General features: G+C 38.3%; 1 protein-coding gene and 1 long non-coding RNA gene across 4 annotated transcripts in view; both read left to right on the top strand.

Annotated features, from left to right (window-relative positions):
• The window catches only part of LOC5575134, a 60,550-nt gene extending 46,351 nt beyond the window's left edge, over positions 1–14,199 (top strand). The window contains exons 5-7 of one of the 3 annotated variants that reach the window (XM_021842210.1): positions 1,531–2,849; positions 6,113–7,027; positions 12,248–14,199. In XM_021842210.1, the coding sequence (XP_021697902.1) occupies positions 1,531–2,849; positions 6,113–7,027; positions 12,248–12,381 (2,368 nt within the window). In that variant the 3' untranslated portion in view covers positions 12,382–14,199. Of the gene's footprint in view, positions 1–1,530; positions 2,850–6,112; positions 7,028–7,416; positions 7,963–12,247 lie in introns of those variants that run through there. The other 2 variants (XM_021842212.1, XM_021842211.1) reach the window with 2 other exon arrangements.
• A 4,585-nt stretch (positions 14,200–18,784) lies between these two features.
• Positions 18,785–19,993, top strand: LOC110675315. Its single transcript, XR_002499362.1, has 3 exons — positions 18,785–18,936; positions 18,998–19,328; positions 19,429–19,993. It is a non-coding gene; the product is annotated as an uncharacterized LOC110675315 (long non-coding RNA).
• The last annotated feature ends 202 nt before the right edge of the window (positions 19,994–20,195 follow it).

Genomic DNA, 20,195 nt, shown 5'->3' with positions numbered 1-20,195 from the left:
GCGTTATTCCAAATGATGCCTAATGGGATTATTATAAGTTGAGTTTTGGAAGCATTCGAACTAGAACGTCTATTTTTCCAAGTCTGAAGAAAAAATATACAAACTTTTTTGCAATTTACTACCGATAACACGCAGCCCGCAGGCTATGTCTTTTGGCGGAGCGGCTTGTGTTATACGCAAACATAAATTTTGGATGTGGAAATATTTCACAATACGCTGCTTTGAGGAACACCAGCTCCTGCCAGAAGTTTGTCAGGCTTGAAGCTCTGATAAATAACCTGTAGTGTACGATTTGACAGATAACTTCGTATTTTGGCAACCAGTCTGAAAAAGCCATTCAAAAATAGCATCCAAGATTTAGTCGAAATCGTTATTACTAATTCTTAAGAAACTCTCCTTTCCGATGAGTGCTGGGACGCGGTTCTCTGTTTTATTCTGATTACTTAGACTAGTCAAAATTCAAATGAATTATTTATTTCAGTTTGATCTCTTCAGGTCTGAACAAACGTTCAGCTTTGTCATACACACCAAATTTTGAGTTTGCCTTCCAGCAAAATGAAATGCTGGAAGGGCTTCAGCAATTTATATTTTACTGGTTATTCAGTAAAGTAAATATTGTTTGCTGCATAATCAGCAAACTTGTAGTTTACTGAAATGATCAGAAAAACAACTGTCAAAAACGTAGTTTTTTTTTCATCTCGTTCAAAAGATGTCTTCTCCATGTAACAATGGATGTTTGTAAGTATAAAAAATCGTTTCAAAATGTAAAATCAGCAAACAATTGGAGACATTTGTTTATATTTCCAGGCATTGATATTCTAGTCTTACATGGTTTCACAGAAAAGTTGAAGATTTTGTCATTTCTAAGATAAAAACCCATTAGACACAAGAGATTCATCACGGAGGCCTTTGTGGCAAACGGGAAAGTCACAGCGTAATGAAAAACCAAATACTGAAAGTAATCCATTGAAATGTTTGTATAATTTAAATATGTATCGCAATTAAATATGTTATTTTATGTGGAATCAAATAGTTATTGATTTATCAAACCGAATTCACGAATTGCTGGTTGTACAGCAAATATTGTTTGGGATTTAATTACTGGTTATTCAGCAAACGGGTTTGCGCATTGCTGAAAGTTCAGCATAAGATCTGTCAATTTCCTGACAATCCAGTTTGCTGAACGATCAGCAAAATATATTTTGCTGGAAGGATTGCTGGACTTACAGCACAAAAAAAATCAGCAATTTTTTGCTGGTTGCCAGCAATAAAACTTTGGTGTGTAGTTAATGAAAACTTGTTTGCCTCTTCTTTTCAATATGTTTGAGAAGTACTTCGCAATTTTAAGGATTCCCGGAAAAACGCGGAAGAAAATTTTGATTCCCTTTATGGAGTGTAAAATCTCATGCTTAAATCCACCAAATTCGGAAATGCTGATCACGATCGGCGGCACCCTCTACTTCCTTACCTGATTTTAAGTAACAACTATGCACTCTGATCTAATACCTGCATTATTTTCCTCTCTTTCAGTTATAATCTCATCTTCTGGAGCCGCGGTTTCCTTCCCTGGAAGGACGAAAAGATGCTCAATCAACCGGAGCAGGTACACCGTATGAAGGAGTACTTCATGACAGATGTCCGCGAAATGCTGAAAACCATCTACGGCGAGGACTGCCCCAAATATCTGGGCGATTTCCTTCACTACGTGGGCGGATTGACGTACGATGATCGGCCGGATTACGACTACCTTCGGTCCTTGTTCTTCCAAGAGCTGCAACGGTTAGGATACAAGCCGAAATCTCGCCTCAAACTGATCGTGGAGGACATCGCCAAGCTGAGCCAGCGGCTAACCTCTCAGGACGAAGCGGAATCCACCAACAAGATCAACCACGTCAAATCGTTGATGAAGCTAGGCGTTCTGCCGTACCGCGAAAGCACTCTGCACAACAAAACCACATCGCCGAAAAATCTCCGCTCCAAACGGGACAGCGCACGAACTCCCGCCAACGGAAAATCCCACGGCGGCAAAGGTTCCACCCACAAGAAGGAGAAGAAGTTTTGCTGGTCCGAGATCCTCAGCACCGATCCGGACCAGATTGCGCGCGAGCGAGCGGAGAAGGAATTCGAGCGGGCCGACCAGATGGAAGAGGTTGTGATTAGGTACAGCGGTAATCCGACGTACGCGATCAGGGAGCTTGAGAACAAAACTTCCAACGCTTTGGATTACATAGAGAGTGAAGACTACATCAAAGGCTACACCAAACCGATGATGGACATCCTGAGGAAGCGACAATCGCAGCTCATGAGGGATATCACCCAGGCGAATGGTTTTAGCAGTAATGGTGTGAAGAAACCACCCGACGTCAAGCACCGGGATAAGACGATGGTTGAAGCGGAACCGGAAGAGGATGAAGAAATGGAGCAGGAAGATGATGAGGATGCACAGGAGGACGACAGTGATAATGAAGAAGAGGAGGACGAAGAGGAAGTGGCAGCGGAAGAGGAAGAAGAAGATGGTGAAGAGGAAGCAGAAGATGAGGAAGAAGACGAGGAAGCGGATTCCGGCAATGACGATGTTGACGGAGAAGAAGAAGAGGAAGTGGAGGAAGAGCAGATCCATGATAGGAGAAAACTAACTCAGGGTAAAAGGCAGGTAGCTCGGAAGATGGGTCGAACGACAAAGGCGGCCACCATTAGGAAAGAAGAAAGTGATAGTGATTTTATTAATGACGTCGAAGAGGAGGAGGAAGAAGAGGAAGATGAACAGGTGAACGGCGAAGAGGAAGCGGAGAAACAGGATTCGGAAGTAGACGAGAAAGCGGAAGAATCGGAAGGCAGTGAAGTGATAGGTGAGTATCGAATGATTTGTTTTGTGGTGGGGAGTTCTTAGCAGGGTTGGGAAAAAATCTGAAATTCATTCTACAGTAGCCAAACAAAGCCAATCGCAGTCAGCGAAGCCAGTGAAACTCACAACTATCGCTGCTGTAGGCAAAGAGCCTTGAAAATTGCAAAACACCCGTTGCTAACTTAGCAACCCAAAATTACTGTAGAAAAATGTTCTATTTCCCGCTGCATTTCCCGCATTTCGAGCCTTCAATGACACTAACGATTTAAAAAATTCATGTACCCAATATGGACCAATGCACGAGTTCACTAATTTGACGTTTGAGCGGTGCCGACGTGATTTTCGCGAAATTTAAGCCTACACGGGAAAAAATTCTGTGGTAAAAACTACTATTGTAGCTGACTACGCCTATTCTTGAAACTACCATGGAATTTCAGAACAAATTACTATATGTTTATGGTACATCCCGCCGCATTACTGGTACATTTGACAGAAGTTATTTTCATCAATTCGATTTCGACTACAGACATGGTTAAATCAAGCGCATTTCTGGTCTGCTGAAAATTGCCGGTGCGAGCGCTTAAGTTAACCCCCTAAAATGATAGTTTTTACCGCACAATTTTTTTGCGTGTACTACTATTACCATTCCCAACACTGGTTCTTAGCACCAATACAGACCAAGGTATTTTTTTACAAGAAAAATGAACAAGATGAAATTTCTGCAAGCATTAATTGAACAATTATGGTAGAAAGAGTCCTCGGGAAAATTCTAGAAGTTTCAGAGTTGACAGGATTTTTTTTACAGATTCTTCGAGGAAAGTTTCAGAAATTCTTCCAGTGATTTCTCCAGAGATTCTGTCACCAATGAATTCTGGGACTTCTTCATGAATTTCAGGGTGTCGACTACCTGAAAAAACCTGGAAAGCAGGGAATGTCAGGGAATTCAATTCTTGACCTGGAAAGTCAGGGAAAGTCCGGGAATTTCACTAGAGGTCAGGGAAAATTTCAATACTACAACAACAAACAAATTGATTGTCTGCAATGTTATTGATTAGACCAACTCAGCTATACAATATTATCAACTATTAACTAAAGTAAATCATAATTTTTTACAATCAATACTATTAATGAGAAGATTGGTTATCAATCTTTTAAAACAACATGCTGAGAAAAAGGTAAAGTCAACATTCAATGGACAATTGAAGCAAAACATAAACTTTTATACCGTCATAAAGTTAATAAACAAAACAGATTTGTAAGTGGAAAAAGTTTTGATGAAATATGCATATTCTAGGAAGAGGTGCTTATCTCGCCCCGTGTGTTCATTATTCCCCTAATCCCCCTATATATGAAGGAAAAAGCTAAGGAGTTTCTGGAAGAATTATTTAAGAGTTCCTGAAGGAGGAATACTTCTTAATAGAAATTTCTGTGAAATCTCTGTAAAATTCCTTGAGGCAATTCTCTAAGAAAGCTTTTTTAGCAATGGCTGGAATTTTACCTGGAAAAAGTTATAATCAAAATTCAGGCAGAAAGTTCTTCCACTAAAAACAGCATGGTGGATAATCTTAATAGTGTTGCGTCTTATATACAAAAAATGGTATGATCAGATAGCGAAAAGTGTCCAACATTGCCGTTTATGCCTGAAATATGTGAAATTATATCTGAGGTAGTACAGTATCCGAGTTTATCCTTTGTTACAATTTTAAATGTAAAGAACATGATCCAACACGTACTGATGAGGTAAAATGGCTCACCTCATTCCTAGAACGTTTCAATTTGCATTCTTTGCCCAATAGTTGTCACTAACGGTCATAGATTATTTTTGCTTAATTTCCCGGTGAAAATCAAAGTTTTCCTCTTTTTTTGTTCAAATACATACACACTTAAAAAACAATTACGGATTACGGTGAAATTTCACCGTAATCTCAACAGCTGAAGGTTCGGTGAAAAATCACCGAACAATCTGTAAAATGATTGAACAAAATCATAAAGAAAAACAAGAAAATGGTTCGACTGGGAATGAAACTCTCGACCTTCCGATCAGGAAGCAGGCTTGCTACCACTAAGTCAGCTTTCACTGCTTGATAATGGTGTCCAAAAAATGAAACAAAAGGAAGCTCATGCCTGCCAGAGCGACTGTCACACGATTTCACAGAAGTTCGGTGAAAATAATGCTGTTACCGAACTGTTCGTTAGTATTTCACAGGGTTACAGTAAAAGTTATTGTTTCACGTTTTTTTTCGGTGAAATAGTAGATTTCACGGATTTTCTCCGGTAAAACAGTCGATTTCACGGATTTTTTCGGTAAAATAATAGATTTCACAGGAAAATCTGTAGTTTTGTTGTTTGCAGTTCGAATTAGGTGATTTATTTCACAGGATACTGCGATTTATTTTAAGTGTGTATTAAGGTTTCCGATGATTTTATTGACGAATAAACGTTTAAATGCCAGAGACCTAATAACTCATGGAGAAGCTTAGTTGCTGACTATTCGTTTTACATACTAAATGGTTTTCATCATAATAACTAGCAAATATTGTAAGAGTTACTGTTAAGACTTCCAATGGCGTTTAAAAGTAGATCTCATTACGAGAAAACGACACAAATCCTTAAAGTGGCATTTTGGACCATTTCACCCTATATTTTATGTTGGAAGGTTTCAAATGAGTATGGTCAATAAATAATTTCGAATTTTCTGAGCTTAGCTTGGATAGTAAATAATCAAGTATTAAGTTTTACCATCATCAGTTTTACCATATCTGGAATTTTTCTGGAAACCGACTGGAAGGTCAGGGAAAGTCATGGAATTTTATTTTCAAAAATAAGTCGACACCCTGGGATTTCTCCACATTTTCCATTTTAAATACAAATAGTGTATTCAATACCCGAGACCTCTATACCTATCAGATATAGCCACCAGCCTTGTTTTAAAGAAAATGACAAACTATAGAGAGGATTTGATCTTTTAAGTTATGCCCTGAAGAATCAACAGTATTGAAAATGGGAGCGAGTCATTTGGCATTGAGCCATTTGGAATAAGGTCATTCGGGTTAACGCCGTTTTCCATAACTAGGATTGTATACCTTCTTTCAAAATATGCCTCTACTTGATAAAAATTGTTCATGCCAAATGGTCATTATGCCTAATGACCGTTATGCCAAATGGCTTTACGCCAAACGACCCAGACCCTTGAAAAATGATGGCTTCTCCCTAGCTTACTTTGCACCAATATTTAGTGTCCTAATCCACTTTTTTGTGCACCTACAGGTAAACCGCGAACCGTGCGTAGACGACAGCTACTGTCGGAGAGTAGCGACCAGAAGGATAGCGATTTTAACGATCAAGAAAGCTCGGAGTACGAAAGCCGAGGCTCGCGTGGCCATCGGAAGCCAGGTGGCCGACAAAGACTGAACCGGGATCGGTCCAAGCCCGGTCACAATAATCATCAACCCTACTCAAAAGCCAACGCCGGCAACAACAACAAAAAAGTTCCTGTGATAGCCAGAAATAACAATAATAATAATAACCACCACCACCATAAGCCGTATTACGGAGACGTGGACGATTCCTCCCACGATGCTCCGCCGCAGCACCACGACCGGGAGCAGCAGCAAAAGTTCCGGCTTATGAAGCGTCGTAAATCCGGCCTTCGAGAACGGATACGACCGACCGCGCGCAGCATTAACTATCAGGATGATCTGCATCAGAAGAAATCCCGCAAAAGGTCCGCCAAGCGGTACAGCGACGATGAAGACTACTGCCAAGTGGACGAATCTTCCTGCAGTTCGAGTCATTCGGCTACCTCGGTCGGATCCGCCAGTACAGCAGTTAGTTCGGATTTCTCCGAGTATTCAGATCAAGCTGTTCCAAAGCGGAAGTCCTCCCGGAAACGCGTGATACCAGCCTTCTCCAACAGCAGCCGCTCGGCCCTTTCGTCCAACTCCCGATCCTCTTCCGTGCATAACGTGGCAGCTAATGGCGGAGTTACCACTGCCACCACCAACGGCCATGGGATCTTCTCCGGTCGTCGGATATACCCGGACGACGAGGATGACTTCTTCGACGACGATGACACTCGGGATATGGACTACAGTCCGGTGAAAAACAAACGTACCAACCGGAAACCAATCAACTCCCGGAAGACCATTACTTCATTGAAGAAGCGAAACGGCGAGAGCAAAGGTAAGTGATTATGAATGTCAACCAGATTGTCGTCCTTTGTCCAGTTGTAGGGGGACACCACGTGTTGAACCTCGCAGCATCAAACTCCACAATCTTCTCGTCTTGCCACATCAAACACCGATCCGTTTGGTGGTTCTCCCTCGGATGCACGTCTCGCGCCAGTTGCTCGGATGTGTAGCTGTACCGCACCCCAAAAAAAAACGCTCAATCCTTCCCCGTTTCTAATGAATGTCGAACGTTTGTTCTTTTTCTCTTTTTCGTTTTCGGTTTTCTCTTTTTTCTTTTTCTCTTTCTCTTTATGCCAACACGATACATGCCGTGCGTGGGGGTTGTTTCCCTTTGCCGCGGGCCATACAAAATTCTGTTTTGTTTGTTCTTTCCCGTTTTAGGATCGTTTTCGCTTGTCTAAGCCGCGGCCACCGATTCACACGAAAAAAACGAGGCGCAAACCGGGTGGGACGAGGCTCAAGGTCCGTTGGGTTGTTTTCTGCTTCGGTAGTCGCGTGTTCCTTTGCGCGCTGTGTGTTGACTCGGGGACGTTGAAGAGGGGGAATGGGAACGATGAGAGAACTGCAGTGGGAAAGTACATTTCTAGGTTTCTATGGATGGGTTCTGTTCGCGACTATCGGCGGGAACGGTCATTGGATTGCAAAGCCTCCATAAGACTGATATTTTAAAACTATAATTTTAGAAACAATTGCAGCAGATTGTTCAGAGCAAAACCTGCGATTCGTTGGGATCCTTGAGGGAGATACTTGCATACGTTAGCTCAATGGTAGGTTTTGAATTTTTATTTAGTAGAGAGTGTGCACGTTTTGGTAAGAACTGCTGGAGATGGTACTTATTTTTGAATACACTTTGGATTCAAAACTGATAGTTTTCTATTCACATTACACGAATGTCTCTCGCACTACCGTTTCCCCATAATATAAAATTTGAAAACCAGTATATCTAGAAGAACTTGGGTATTGACGTTCAAGAATCCGTCATCATAATCATCGTCATCATCAAAACTTCAAAAGCAGTTTTTGCTCAAAACTAAAATTAACTCGCTGAAAATTGGAGTATAGAATACAATAAACACATTGTTATTTGTAATTTGCTGATTCTAAACGAAAAAAATGCTTGAGCTTGATTGGCCGCCCGTGGATGCACTCCAGTATCGCCAGATCAGCTGCACTTACACAAGGAACCAACCGAATGACTGCTTGGGACTAACAGACATCCTCAGTGTATAAGTGCTGGTGATCTTCTATTTTTAGGCAACAATGGCACCTGCCACGTCAGAATGCAGACCAATGAGGGGAAGGGGGAGGAATTGATGATGCATTGAACTGGCTCCCACGTAGACCGTATATTCCACTGCATCCACGCCAGTTCATGCGGGAGTGTATGGATTGGGGGAAAGGCATGGCAGAGAGGTTTGCTTTTGTGGTTAGCAGACTGCCTATGTATCAGGCGTAAGAAAGGCGTGCACGTGGAAGTAGGAAGCGTTAGGGAAACGGTTTCTTGTCCGTCTCTGGTTCTAGCGTTTGCTATGAACGAATAGTTTGAGTGTGATATATTTAGAATGGAAGATAGAAGCAAGTGAGAGATATACAACTACAAAGTACGAGGAAAGGGACGGGCCTGGGATTGAACCCATGACCTTCTGCATATGAAGCAGAAGCGGTAGCCATCAGACCACCAACCCCGTCTAAAATTCTAAACGAAAAAAATGCTTTCAAAAAACTCGTAATCAATGACGAAAGCTATCTCCATAACTCACAATAGCGTCTTATAACCTCGCGTTTTGCCTATTCGATCCCCTAAAATTTGCAATTTCATCACACACTGGGGGATATATTAAGTTGGCTTCTCATTGACATCGATCGCGACAAATGTCAACTGCATACGATTGAGCGTGTATTAGGGCCTGTTCACAAATTCTAACGCTGAAATGAGTGGGTGGGTGTCCTTAAAATGTTACAGCTCTTACAAAATTTGTAAAAAAATCATACACAAATCGTTACAAAGGGGTGGGTGGGTATCAAAAATGCCCATTTTTGGCGTTAGGCGGCATCTATTTATTACATAACGTTAAAATTGAACATTTTTGACCGCCCCCCCTCCGTAACGTTTTTTGTATGAAAAATTATTTTTTTTGTATGAGCCGTAACGCTTGAGCCCCTCCCCCTAGAGCGTTACGTAATTTGTGTACGGCGCCTTATGAAATTTGTGGACGGCGCCTTATGAAATTAGTGAATGAATCGGTACTATACTAATCATATGTATCAGATTAATAGGTTTGTGGTGGACGTTTACGTATGTTGAGAGCGATTTTTTTTTGTTTATATAGGTGGAAATAATTATAATTATAAGTTGCGCTGCTAACAGTCGCTTCTGATTTTTTGCAGAGTTTCTAGCCTACTTGATATAGTAGTCTTCTAGGCATGAGCATGTGGTCATGTATAAGGACCACCAATTTCAAGTTATTTGTGCAAATATGGTAGGGTTACGTAAAAAGATAAATCGTTGAATAAATCAATTTTAATTCACATTTAAGTTGAGATGCGATTCTGTCCAATATTGATCCATAGCATTTTCCAGTCGCATTTCCAATAGGACATTTTGTGCAATCTGCAGAAGGCACAAAGTTTAAACTGATACTTAAAGTATAAACTATGTTTTTTTTTGTGATTCACGCAAATTGTGCTCTTGAATATACGGTATCCAGACTGTTATTACTACAGCAATTTTTGTACTCAATTCTAAGTATTCTTGACCAATAGTTTTGTCGTCTGCGTGACTGTCACAGATATCGTCTTAATGTCTGCGTGATTGTCACAGATTGAATAGCTGTAAAGATGATTTACACAGTAAGCTGAGCTTGTCGGAGAAATTATCCCTTTCACAGCGAAGGAACAGCTGCTTGAACTTTTTTGATGTATTTATACAGTATGTTTGCCACCTGTGCCTAATAGTTAATTGTAGGAGTATATCGGCTCTTTTTCCTCGAGAAAAAGATTTCGCCGGATTAATTCTTCTGCTTTGGTATCAAAAGTTTTATTTTGCTAGTCGACGAAAGCTCTTTCACTATTCCTGTTTTTCAGTCTTTAGTTGTTTTTTGGAAGTTCAAAGATCCTATTGAATAAATGTCTTCATTTTTCTCAAGTTACCCGGAAGATAATTTCAACTTCTACATTTGATAGCTTGGGTGTAGGAACATAATCCTTTTTTTTCAGATTTCAGCACATTTCAAGCAATGTTGAGCTTTAAGCTTACCAAAAGTGATGAAACATTCCGTCCATTTAAATCACCCTTTTTTTTCGAAAAATCCGCCAGTATCAATTTGCCATTTCTCGTCTTTTTCTGGGGGCAAAAATACGAAAAATCAAGCGTGTGCTAGAATAAGATCGATTTCTCTTTGAAATCGTTGATTTCAAACATTCAATTGTTGCATTTGATTGTAAATCTGCCAAAATTTATTTTTTAGTATCGTAGAACAGGTAGAAATTGAGGTTACGAGTCGCCCCTGTTCTTGGCTCAAATAAGCATAGCCCTTGTGGTAATGAACAACTTTGCCGAAGAAGTCTAAAAATGTGAAGCTAATCGCATATCAATCAGCTCCAATAAGGGGTCATGCACAAATTACGTCACGTTCCAAGGGGGGGGGGGGAGGTGGTCGAGCCAAGCGTGACAAGCCTTACAAAAAATTCGGAGGACTCATACAAAAAACGTGACGAAGGGGGGGGGGGGGGGGGGGGTCAAAAAGTTGAAATTTAGCGTGACATAATTTATGTACCATCCCTAAGTGCCTTTTAAATAACAATCAATGAGTCGCTCATAGATAAGAAAACGACTATCTAAACGTGCCTGACAAACAAAAGCTTCATATCAAAATTATTTGAAAAGAACATCGACGAGAGTCGATCGTTCGATGAATTCTTTCTTAATTCATGATCTCGCCGTAAAAGCCATTTGTAACCAAATGTATAGCTTTTTATTACTGAGCGAACGAAGGGATTTACACGTTATTTAACAATGCTACGATGAAGAGAAGATGCTCTATCTCCCAGTTGTGATACATTTTATCTTAGTCCATTTGTTTGCCTAAAAACAACGAACTACACACTCGGTTACTAATAGCTTCTGGGGCGAGATCATAAGTTATGCGAGAATTGCGATCATTTATCGAATCTTGCTCAGTCACTGGAATTCAGGTGTACTTAATGACTTGAAGTATTTGAGCGGGACAACTGAAGTTTTAGATAGAAAACCACCAATTCACACAAAATTCTAAGGATTGTGACAATAATTCTCAGGATTCTTGGTTACTGGATTACGCCATCACTCAAACTTTTACATTTTCCGGACAAGTCCTTTTGTTTTAGTTCTATGAATGTCTAGTTTTATGAAAACGTTTTAGATTTCGAAAATGTTGTCACCATTGACCTTAAATGACGTGGAATTTGAATTCAAATTTCGTTACCTTATGAGTTTATTGAGTCATTAAGTGCCTCGGTAGCTTAGTTGGTAAAGCCCTCGTCTAGCATACAAGAGTTATGGGTTCGAATCCCATCTGATTTGAGTTGAAGTTGAGGACGTTACATTTTTATTTTCATCACCCTTATCCTGTTTTTCCAATAGGACCTCTAACATGTTTGAAATTTCTCACAATAACTTACTTACTTTTCAAATGGGACATAATTCCTGTAAAATCGAGAAGAAATGTATCAAAAATCAGTACCTATCGTAAAGCTAGTAAAAACGAACATCAACCATCTAATCCATACAAAGTCACTGCCGAAAAGCAACGATTTCGCAGTCGCCTGCTCTGAACAACGCACTTGACCTTCCAAAATTGATGAACACGTTCTCACGAAAGCTTGAACAGAACTAGATACCTACTTCGAATCCTTTTATCGAACAAATAAATCAATTTAGACCCATATCTCACGCCAAAATCTCATCCTCCTCAGCACAACGAAACTCCGAAACGCTCAACCAAATCAACACACACAAACCTCCCTCGCCACGCCCACCCGTTGCTGCCGCGCCCTTCTGCCACTCTTCCATCTCGCGTACCAAGGAGGATCCATAGTTCCAAAAGCAAGCAGTGTCCACTCTGCGCCCCCTTCCTGTGCACTCTCTGTCCATCTCTCGAAAGTGCTAATCCACTTCCGATTGGCCAGCCTCTCCTCTACACAAACACACTTTGTTGTATCTTGTACCCCACAGGAGGATCAACGGCCGGTTCGACCGCCGCTGGGTTACCTGGCAGCTGTGCCGTGGCCGCCGTCTCCAAAGGCGGTGTCGTTGCCGGACTTCGGGGCAGACGCGATCATGCGATCCGCACCTACAGTCGAGGATAGTTGACGGTGGACCGTCGGCAATCGAAGGAGAGCCGCCATCGTTTGGGTTGCTGCAGTGGCGCTGCGGAGCGGCCAATGCCCGACAAAAGCCCTATTCGGATGGAGCGACGGAACTACTACTGCTTCCGCGGGACGAAGATCACCCGACAGGTGTTGTAAGTGTGACATTAGGAATTTTAATTTTCTTTTTCTTGAACCATGTTTAGTACGTGTATGCAACTGTTCTTTTACAAATTTTGTTAACTAGCAAAAGTTCGTGGAGATTACAACCAATTTGTATACTGGCAGTACTGGATTCGGGGTAGTAAACCGATGATTCCGCAGGTAATCACAAGAATATTTCTTTTTTGTTCAGAATTTTCATTATTCAATGGCGTATTAAGATGTGGAAATAGTTGTGTGCATAAAGCCGATATCAGTCAAACATTATTTAACATTTATCTGTTTTAAACCGTTTTTCTGTTGCCTTTCTACATCCATGATCTTGCCGAATAATTTTATTTATTCTCAAATAAACCAGTTCGGATGTTTGTCTTTTTTGTAAAGAACTTCGTTTCAGTAGAAGTGATCTAACAGTTCCAGTTGTCAAATTTTGTTGACCAGTGTTGGACCTTCCGTTTGGACCTCCCAAAGAAAAGTATGTATGATATGACCTAACGCAATTTTGTTCTATTTGTAGAGCACAGAACGACATAAATTGATGCGGCATCTTTGTAAGATAGAAGTCTGTACTTTTCAATAATATTCCAATATACATATATAAATAGAATCTATCAAATTCGTGTATCTGTAGTAGATTAAATAAATTAATGAAAGAAAGCTAAGTTCACCCTTCGGGGGCACTGCTATAGGAATATGAAGCAATTTTAATTCAAACTCCACCTTTTAATGAACATAGAATCATTGAAAGAAAGCTCTTTTTAAGGAACGAGACAACCTATGGGAACCAAACTGGTTCCGTCAAACTTTACCAAGATGCAATTATGAATAATCCCAGTTAGTGATGAAAATAGCTCTTTATAGTAATCCAAGAAACCGTACCGTATGTCAATCCGATGATGACCCAAATTGTTAATAAACTGTGAAGAATCTCCTCCGCAAAATGTTCCATTCTGTTACACATTTTCTTTTGGTAGAAATTTAAATCAGGTGCAGGTTTCCAAGAAAACATCTGCTTCCGTAGCTAAAATTCCTATAAAACAAATACAATCAAACTGTTGACATGGTTGTTCCCTTTTTGACGCTTCATAGAGCAAATGCCGATCGATCTCCTTGTTGTTGATGAATCGCCCCCTTATCCCTAAATACCAACTTTTCACTATTGATTGTGAATCATGGCAGTTATTTCCCTGTGCATAAAAAAGCCGGCGTTTTCTACTGCAGTAAAATTGTATAGACGAACTAAATTGATCATAGGAATCCGTATAAAAGCTACTCAATGAGCGAACAGCGTCATCCTAAATAGATGTATTGGAAAATAGTAAGCAAAAATAATCATGTAATAAATATTATAAATAAAAATAAACCAACCCTATGCATTATACCACATTACTTTACACTGAGAAGAAAATAGCAAAATGCCGTTAATTCAAAACTCAGAACAGCAGAAATTAATCTTAATGCAAAATGAGAGGAAAATATGAGAATAAAAAAACACAAGCCTGTATTATAGATAAGTATGTAGAGAGAAAAACTAAACGAATAAAACTGATTAACTGACTGTTCGACGCAGTGAGTGCCGATCAAATACATCAAACACTATTATGACTAAAAAATGTGGTGAAGCAACTGAAAGTAAATAAATCATTATAATTGAAATCGATTTGTTTTAAGCACAATAGAAGCGAAAGAACTACTCTTATTATTTATTACTCGAAGGTTTGCTAACCTCGCAGAGCCTTTGTAAGCCTTGAGGAGGTAACGTCCTAAGCCATGCTGAAGGTGTCTGGGTTCGGTTTCTGGTACGGTCTATGTTCAAGTCCGGTAGAAATCTCTGAATTAACTTATGGGACCATGAGCAAGTTTGCAGATCAGGCCCGTCCAACGTTAACCACTTTCTTTCCCATGGTAGCTCCAGATCTCCATTGATTTTCTACGAACTTGAAACATACCGATTCATATGAATAATATGCAATAATTACCGTTAGTCTCAAATTTACTCCCGCACATTTTTTTTTATACTGATGGTTCATTGATTGACGGCATTGCTGGTGATGGTGTCTATAATTTATTTTCTGGTCATTTTTTTAAATTGCAATCTCCTTGTTCTGTTTTTCAGCATAATTATTTGCTCTTTACTTTGCGTGCAACTTTATTAAAGATTGTGCACCAAATATTTATATTATTTGTTCGAATAGTTTGAGTTAGTTGTTGGGATTCGAGCGACAAAGGACGTTGGTGTCCTAAAGTAAATCAGGGTGTCTACTACCTGAAAAAACCTGGAATTATTAGGGAATTTTATTCAACCTGGAAAATCCTTGAATTCTCAGGGAATTTCGGCTCCAGTTAGGGAAATTATTTTGAAACAGTAATAGATGGTATAAAATGTCGTTTTTGTGACAAAAAATGACCTCAATTTATAAAATTTTCGGCTGCGCCGCTATCAAAACGCTAATTGACATGTTTACTCTTTTCAACGATTTTTAAATAAATCAGCGTAAAACATGTTTTGACAAGGACACTTAAGATTACCAAATTGGTAAAGGCAAGTACAGCTACAATTAGGTGTCGTTCATAAGCAGTTGATAAGTTGAAAACATTCACAAAATTTTACAAAAATGTTTTTCGTCTATTATACCAAAATAATAAACTTTGTAAGAAAAGAGCAAACATTACAACAGACACGAAAAATAGTACATTTTTCAAGTAAGCAAATTTTCTTTAAGAGTCTTTATCACTATTTTAATGCAAGGCTCTATGTTTGGTTATGGTCGCTGAAGTCTTTTTTAATAAAAAAATATCTCTAAAGTCCCTTTTTAATCTGCTTGCAGTGAATTCTGATGCAAAATTATATTATAACTATTAGGCTTTTAGGCGACTATTCCACAAGTTCTTAAGCGACTGTTTCACAAGTTCTTAATTATATTTCTTAGATCTCGCGAGGAATGTTTCAGTCATTTCAGTAATTCAGTAATTTCTCCAGTGATTTCTTCTTGAATACTTTCAGAAATGTCTCCCCAGATACTACCAGCGATTTCAATGGATGCTTAGAGGCATTTCTTCAGAATTTGGTCCAAAAATCCTAGAGCACTGTAACGCTTCCTCAAAAGTTAATTCCAGAGTTTTTGAAAAAAAAAATGTTTCGACATTTTCCTACAAAATCCTAAAATTATTCCTAAGCCGATTTTTTCATTTATTCCAGGCATTTTTATAAGGATTTTGTCAAATATTCATCCACTATTACTCTCAGGAAATGCTCCAAAAATCCCTCAGGCATTATTCTATGATATCTATTATAAACTTCTCGAAGAATTCCTCGATAAATTTGACATAGGATATTGTTGCTGCGTGTTTGAACACTTCTTTATATTTTTTTTTTCAAATAAAATATCCATTATTCAGAACTTTAGTGAAAAATCAGGGATTCGGTCCGAATTGCTACATATAATTTCTTCAAAACGTCTTATAGAACATTATTTGAAGATTCTAATTTATGTTTTAAATGTTTTAGGAAGAACTTTAGTAGGAATTCTTCAAGGAGTACTTAAAACTCACATAAGCTTCATGTGAGGTTACTCTAGAATTTTCTTTTGAAGTTCACCGCAGATCTTTTTTAATTTCTAAAACATCTAAAATAAAAAAAAAATTTATGTTTCGCTGGATGAAAAAAATATTTGAAAACTTCTTTAAAAAATGTTAAAAAAATGGAGGCGTTCCTGAAGGAATTTTGCATTCTTGAAGATGCTCTAAACGGGAATGCTGGAGGAAGTCCTAGAAAAATCAATGGAATATTTTTTGGATGGATGATTCCGGATGTGATTATTCTTGGAATAAATCCAGATTGAATTATTGAAGGTATATAAAACAAGATTCATGGAACAATTACCTGGAAAGTTCGTGACAAATCTCAAAACAAACTCCTGAAGAGATCTGCGGAGTAATATGTGAAAGAAATATATAATCGAGCTGTTATACTTGTCGTAATGTCATAAGAAATTCCGAAAAGGGCCTTAAGTCTATATAGCTTTTGTTTCTAATATGGTCATACTACCAACCCTGATTTCCCCAAAGGAAAAAATACCGAAACGCTCTCCAGAAATCCTGAAACCCATTTTAAGGGAAAGGATATTTTTTTCTTAATATCGAATAGACAATTTTTTTTTTTTCAAATATGACTTTGATGCTTTAAGGCACATTCAGATCATTTGATAAACATTCTTGATTTTCGCGGCAGTTAAATTAAAATATTTTTTTTCCTATGTTTACACTAAAAACAAAACATTATTGTTTTTACTGGAGCGAAAAAATAGTTTGAAATGTATTGTTAAAAAATGTATTTTCAATGATACCTTTCATTTAAAAAAGTTGTTTGCCATCTAAAATTAACTATTTGTATATTTTGAGGGATTTGCTCATCTTGGCATTATTTTTTAAAACCTGGAAATCGCAGGGAATTTCATTTCTGTAAATTAGTAGACACCCTGTAAATTAGTAGTACTCTTTGTGTTTTTTACATTTATTTTCAGATGTCACGTTGGATTTGATTATGATTCTCTCCCTCACTGGCTTTCGATGACACTCCTTACTTAACGCCGATTGTTATGTTTCAAGATTACGGTTCTGTTATGGTTTACTACCGTATGAGCCTTTAGTTTTAAGTTTGATTTGTAACTTTTATTGAAAAGATAAAGAGGTTTTGTGCCTCTTCGAGAAAGATTTCCAATGGAAATCACTCAAAGGGGCTTTTCCCTCTTTCAAAATGTTAGTAAAATTAAATTTTGTGTGTGTGAATGAAAAATATATCAATAAATGTCCAGGAAGGGATAGTCATTCACATTTCAAGTTTAATGCCTTTAACGGTAATTTAGATATAAGTAGTTGTAATAATTCTGTAATAAAAGGCTGTAATAATTAGCTCAGAAAATTGATTTGCGAAATTTTTAATTTATATACGCATTACTTGCTGTTCGGGATTTTAGTCAAGTTGTTTGGAATATGAGATAGATGGAGCACAGTGTTCAGTATTTAATTAGCAAAATTTTATTTCATACTTTAGGCTTAAAGTAATAGTTAAACGTGATAAAACATTGTTTTTATATCCATACTAAATGATTTAAAGTTCGATCTTGCTAAGAGAAACCAAATTTGAAAAAAAATAAGGCTCAAACAATGCTCATTATATGCGTTCAAACTCACTGCGAGCCTTAAGTGTTCGGAATATGAATCAAAACGGTACTACATATAATATGATTCCATATTAGATCAATCCAACAGTCAACTAATTGTTTCAATAGTCAAACTATGGATAAGTAATCAATTTACTATTGAAAACAAGTGAACTTTTTCAAACTGAAAAGTTCATTTTTTTTGTTCAATCACTTTTTTATAAATACACCTGTTTTGTTGATCAAAATCGTTGGAAAGAAAGTGTTAAGGAACGCGAGCCAAATCTCAGCAACAATATTTGGTGGCGGACCAAGCACTACAAAATTTTTAGAAGACCCGTACAACAACATGACAAAAAAATAAAAGTTGGAATTTTGCGTGACATAATTTGTGTACAATCCCATATCTCTCGATTCACTCAAAAGTACACACAAAGTTAAAAAAAAAACTAGCTGCAGTTTTGTTTTAAGCAGCAAATTTCCCGAATCAAAATAATTCCTTTTTTTTGCATTTTTCGAATGAAGACAACGAATTATGCATTTTTGTTACACTCAGTGACGTTATTTATGTGACCATGGAAACGAGTGAATTTGACACCGCTCAAACACCAGATTATGGACCGATGCACGAGTTCGCTTATTTGACGTTTGAGCGGTGCCGAATTCACTAGTTTCCATGGTGACATAAATAACACGGCACCGCTAAAACGTCAAATAATGAACTCGTGCATCGGTCCATTGAACTCGTGCATTGGTCCATAGGGGAAGTGGTTCACCTTGTGTGAAGGAGGGATCAACTTATCGTTGAGAAAAAGCAGATTTTGTATGGAACTTGATAAGATCATCCTTGTTAATTCACTTCTCCTAGTTATGGACAGATACCTGGTCTATGGACCAATAAACGTTTGAGCAGTGCCAAATTCACTCGTTTCCATGGTCACATAAATAACAGTGCACCGCTAAAACGTCAATGAAGGATGAGCTCGTGCATCGATCCATACACTCAAAATCCTAACAAAACGAAAAAAGATTAAAATCAAAACCATTTTTACTTTTTGAACATTTATACTAGCCTCAGTTTACGAAGAATACTAAATTGATTAGGAAATTAAACTAGGTTCTGATTTATGTCAGAGAAATTTTCAGAGCGTTTACGTTCAGTGTACGTTTTTCATCAACGGTTTTCAATCACTCGCGAAACTTTATCTCCGCTCCTGATCCAAAATAAAAGGTAAATAAATAACTGATTTTTTGTTTTCGTTTAATTTAATAATTAAATTACTCATTTTCAGTATTCTACACTGTACATGATGTTTGTGGTGCCACGATGGATGATATTCCGAAGGCCAACAGTTGAAGCTGTCATCGATCCCCGGATCGGATTCACAGTGCTGGAGTTAGTGCTCCTCGTTTACGCTGGGTTCCTTCATAGTTGCCGATCACTATTGCATCAGCTGGCAAGGTTTCCCCTGATTGATTGGATTACTGGAGTGTAGTGACGTCCGTCTTACTTCCGACAGAAAAGATCCGGATGGTTTGATCATCAAGAAGCCCGATTCAGCATCCGCAAGCCCAGACTTGTTCGCCGTAAGGGACATTACTGTGGATATGGACATCGGGAAGGTACGGCCAGTGCATGTATGCCTGTAGGCTGCTGTGAATGATCCTGCGTCGTCTGCTGAAGAAATACCGAGAGGCTAAGAAGTTTACTCGTCATTTCCAGACCATTGCCAACGGGGAAAAAACCGCACAGCAGGTTGCGGCCAACGGAAGGAAGTAAGAGGGTGGTGCTGTATGAATTTTAGTGAAGATTGTTTTTAATAATTATAACATACTTGTGAAATAAATTGGTTTACTATTTTCGGTTTTTATTTTATCCCTTTTAAAATGCGATAAATTTAGTTTTCTTTTATTTTTCAAATATTTTTTTTATCGGAAACCAGTTAAACTAATCAGTCATTAAGCATTCCTATACAACACCTTGTATTTTTGAAAGTTATACTAGCCCAGTATAACCGGCAGATAAACGAAAGCTAGACCCAACCAGTCAAATAGCGTTTTAGTGTGTCTTTTAAACTAGTTAGTTTAGATTTTTCTCAGAGTGTACACCATGGTACAAGTTATCAAGAAAATTATTTCAAAGCTATCTTGAGTAAAGACAAATATCAGTATAGAACTTATTTCAAGATAATTGTATCATGCTACTTATACCACAAGAATGTCAGTAGGGCAATTCAAAGTTCAAAAAAGTTTGATAATCCAACGTCCATTATCAAAAAAAAAAAAAATGATAATTACGCATACACATTTCAATGACGGCCTACTTCGCCTTAAAGGTCCTGTTTACGCATAAATCGGGTCAAATGAGTTGGACTGCACCTAGTTGGTAGCAGCTCCATTACAATAGTCGACATAACTACATCAGTGTTGATTTCGCGCCATAATCCGTTATGCTTGTATGTGAAATTCTATGTATTCAGTATTCGTCTC

The sequence above is a fragment of the Aedes aegypti genome, chromosome 2 (genome assembly GCF_002204515.2).
Source record: "Aedes aegypti strain LVP_AGWG chromosome 2, AaegL5.0 Primary Assembly, whole genome shotgun sequence".
Taxonomy (NCBI): Eukaryota; Metazoa; Arthropoda; class Insecta; order Diptera; family Culicidae; genus Aedes; species Aedes aegypti.
This window is presented reverse-complemented; position numbering and strand designations above follow the sequence as displayed.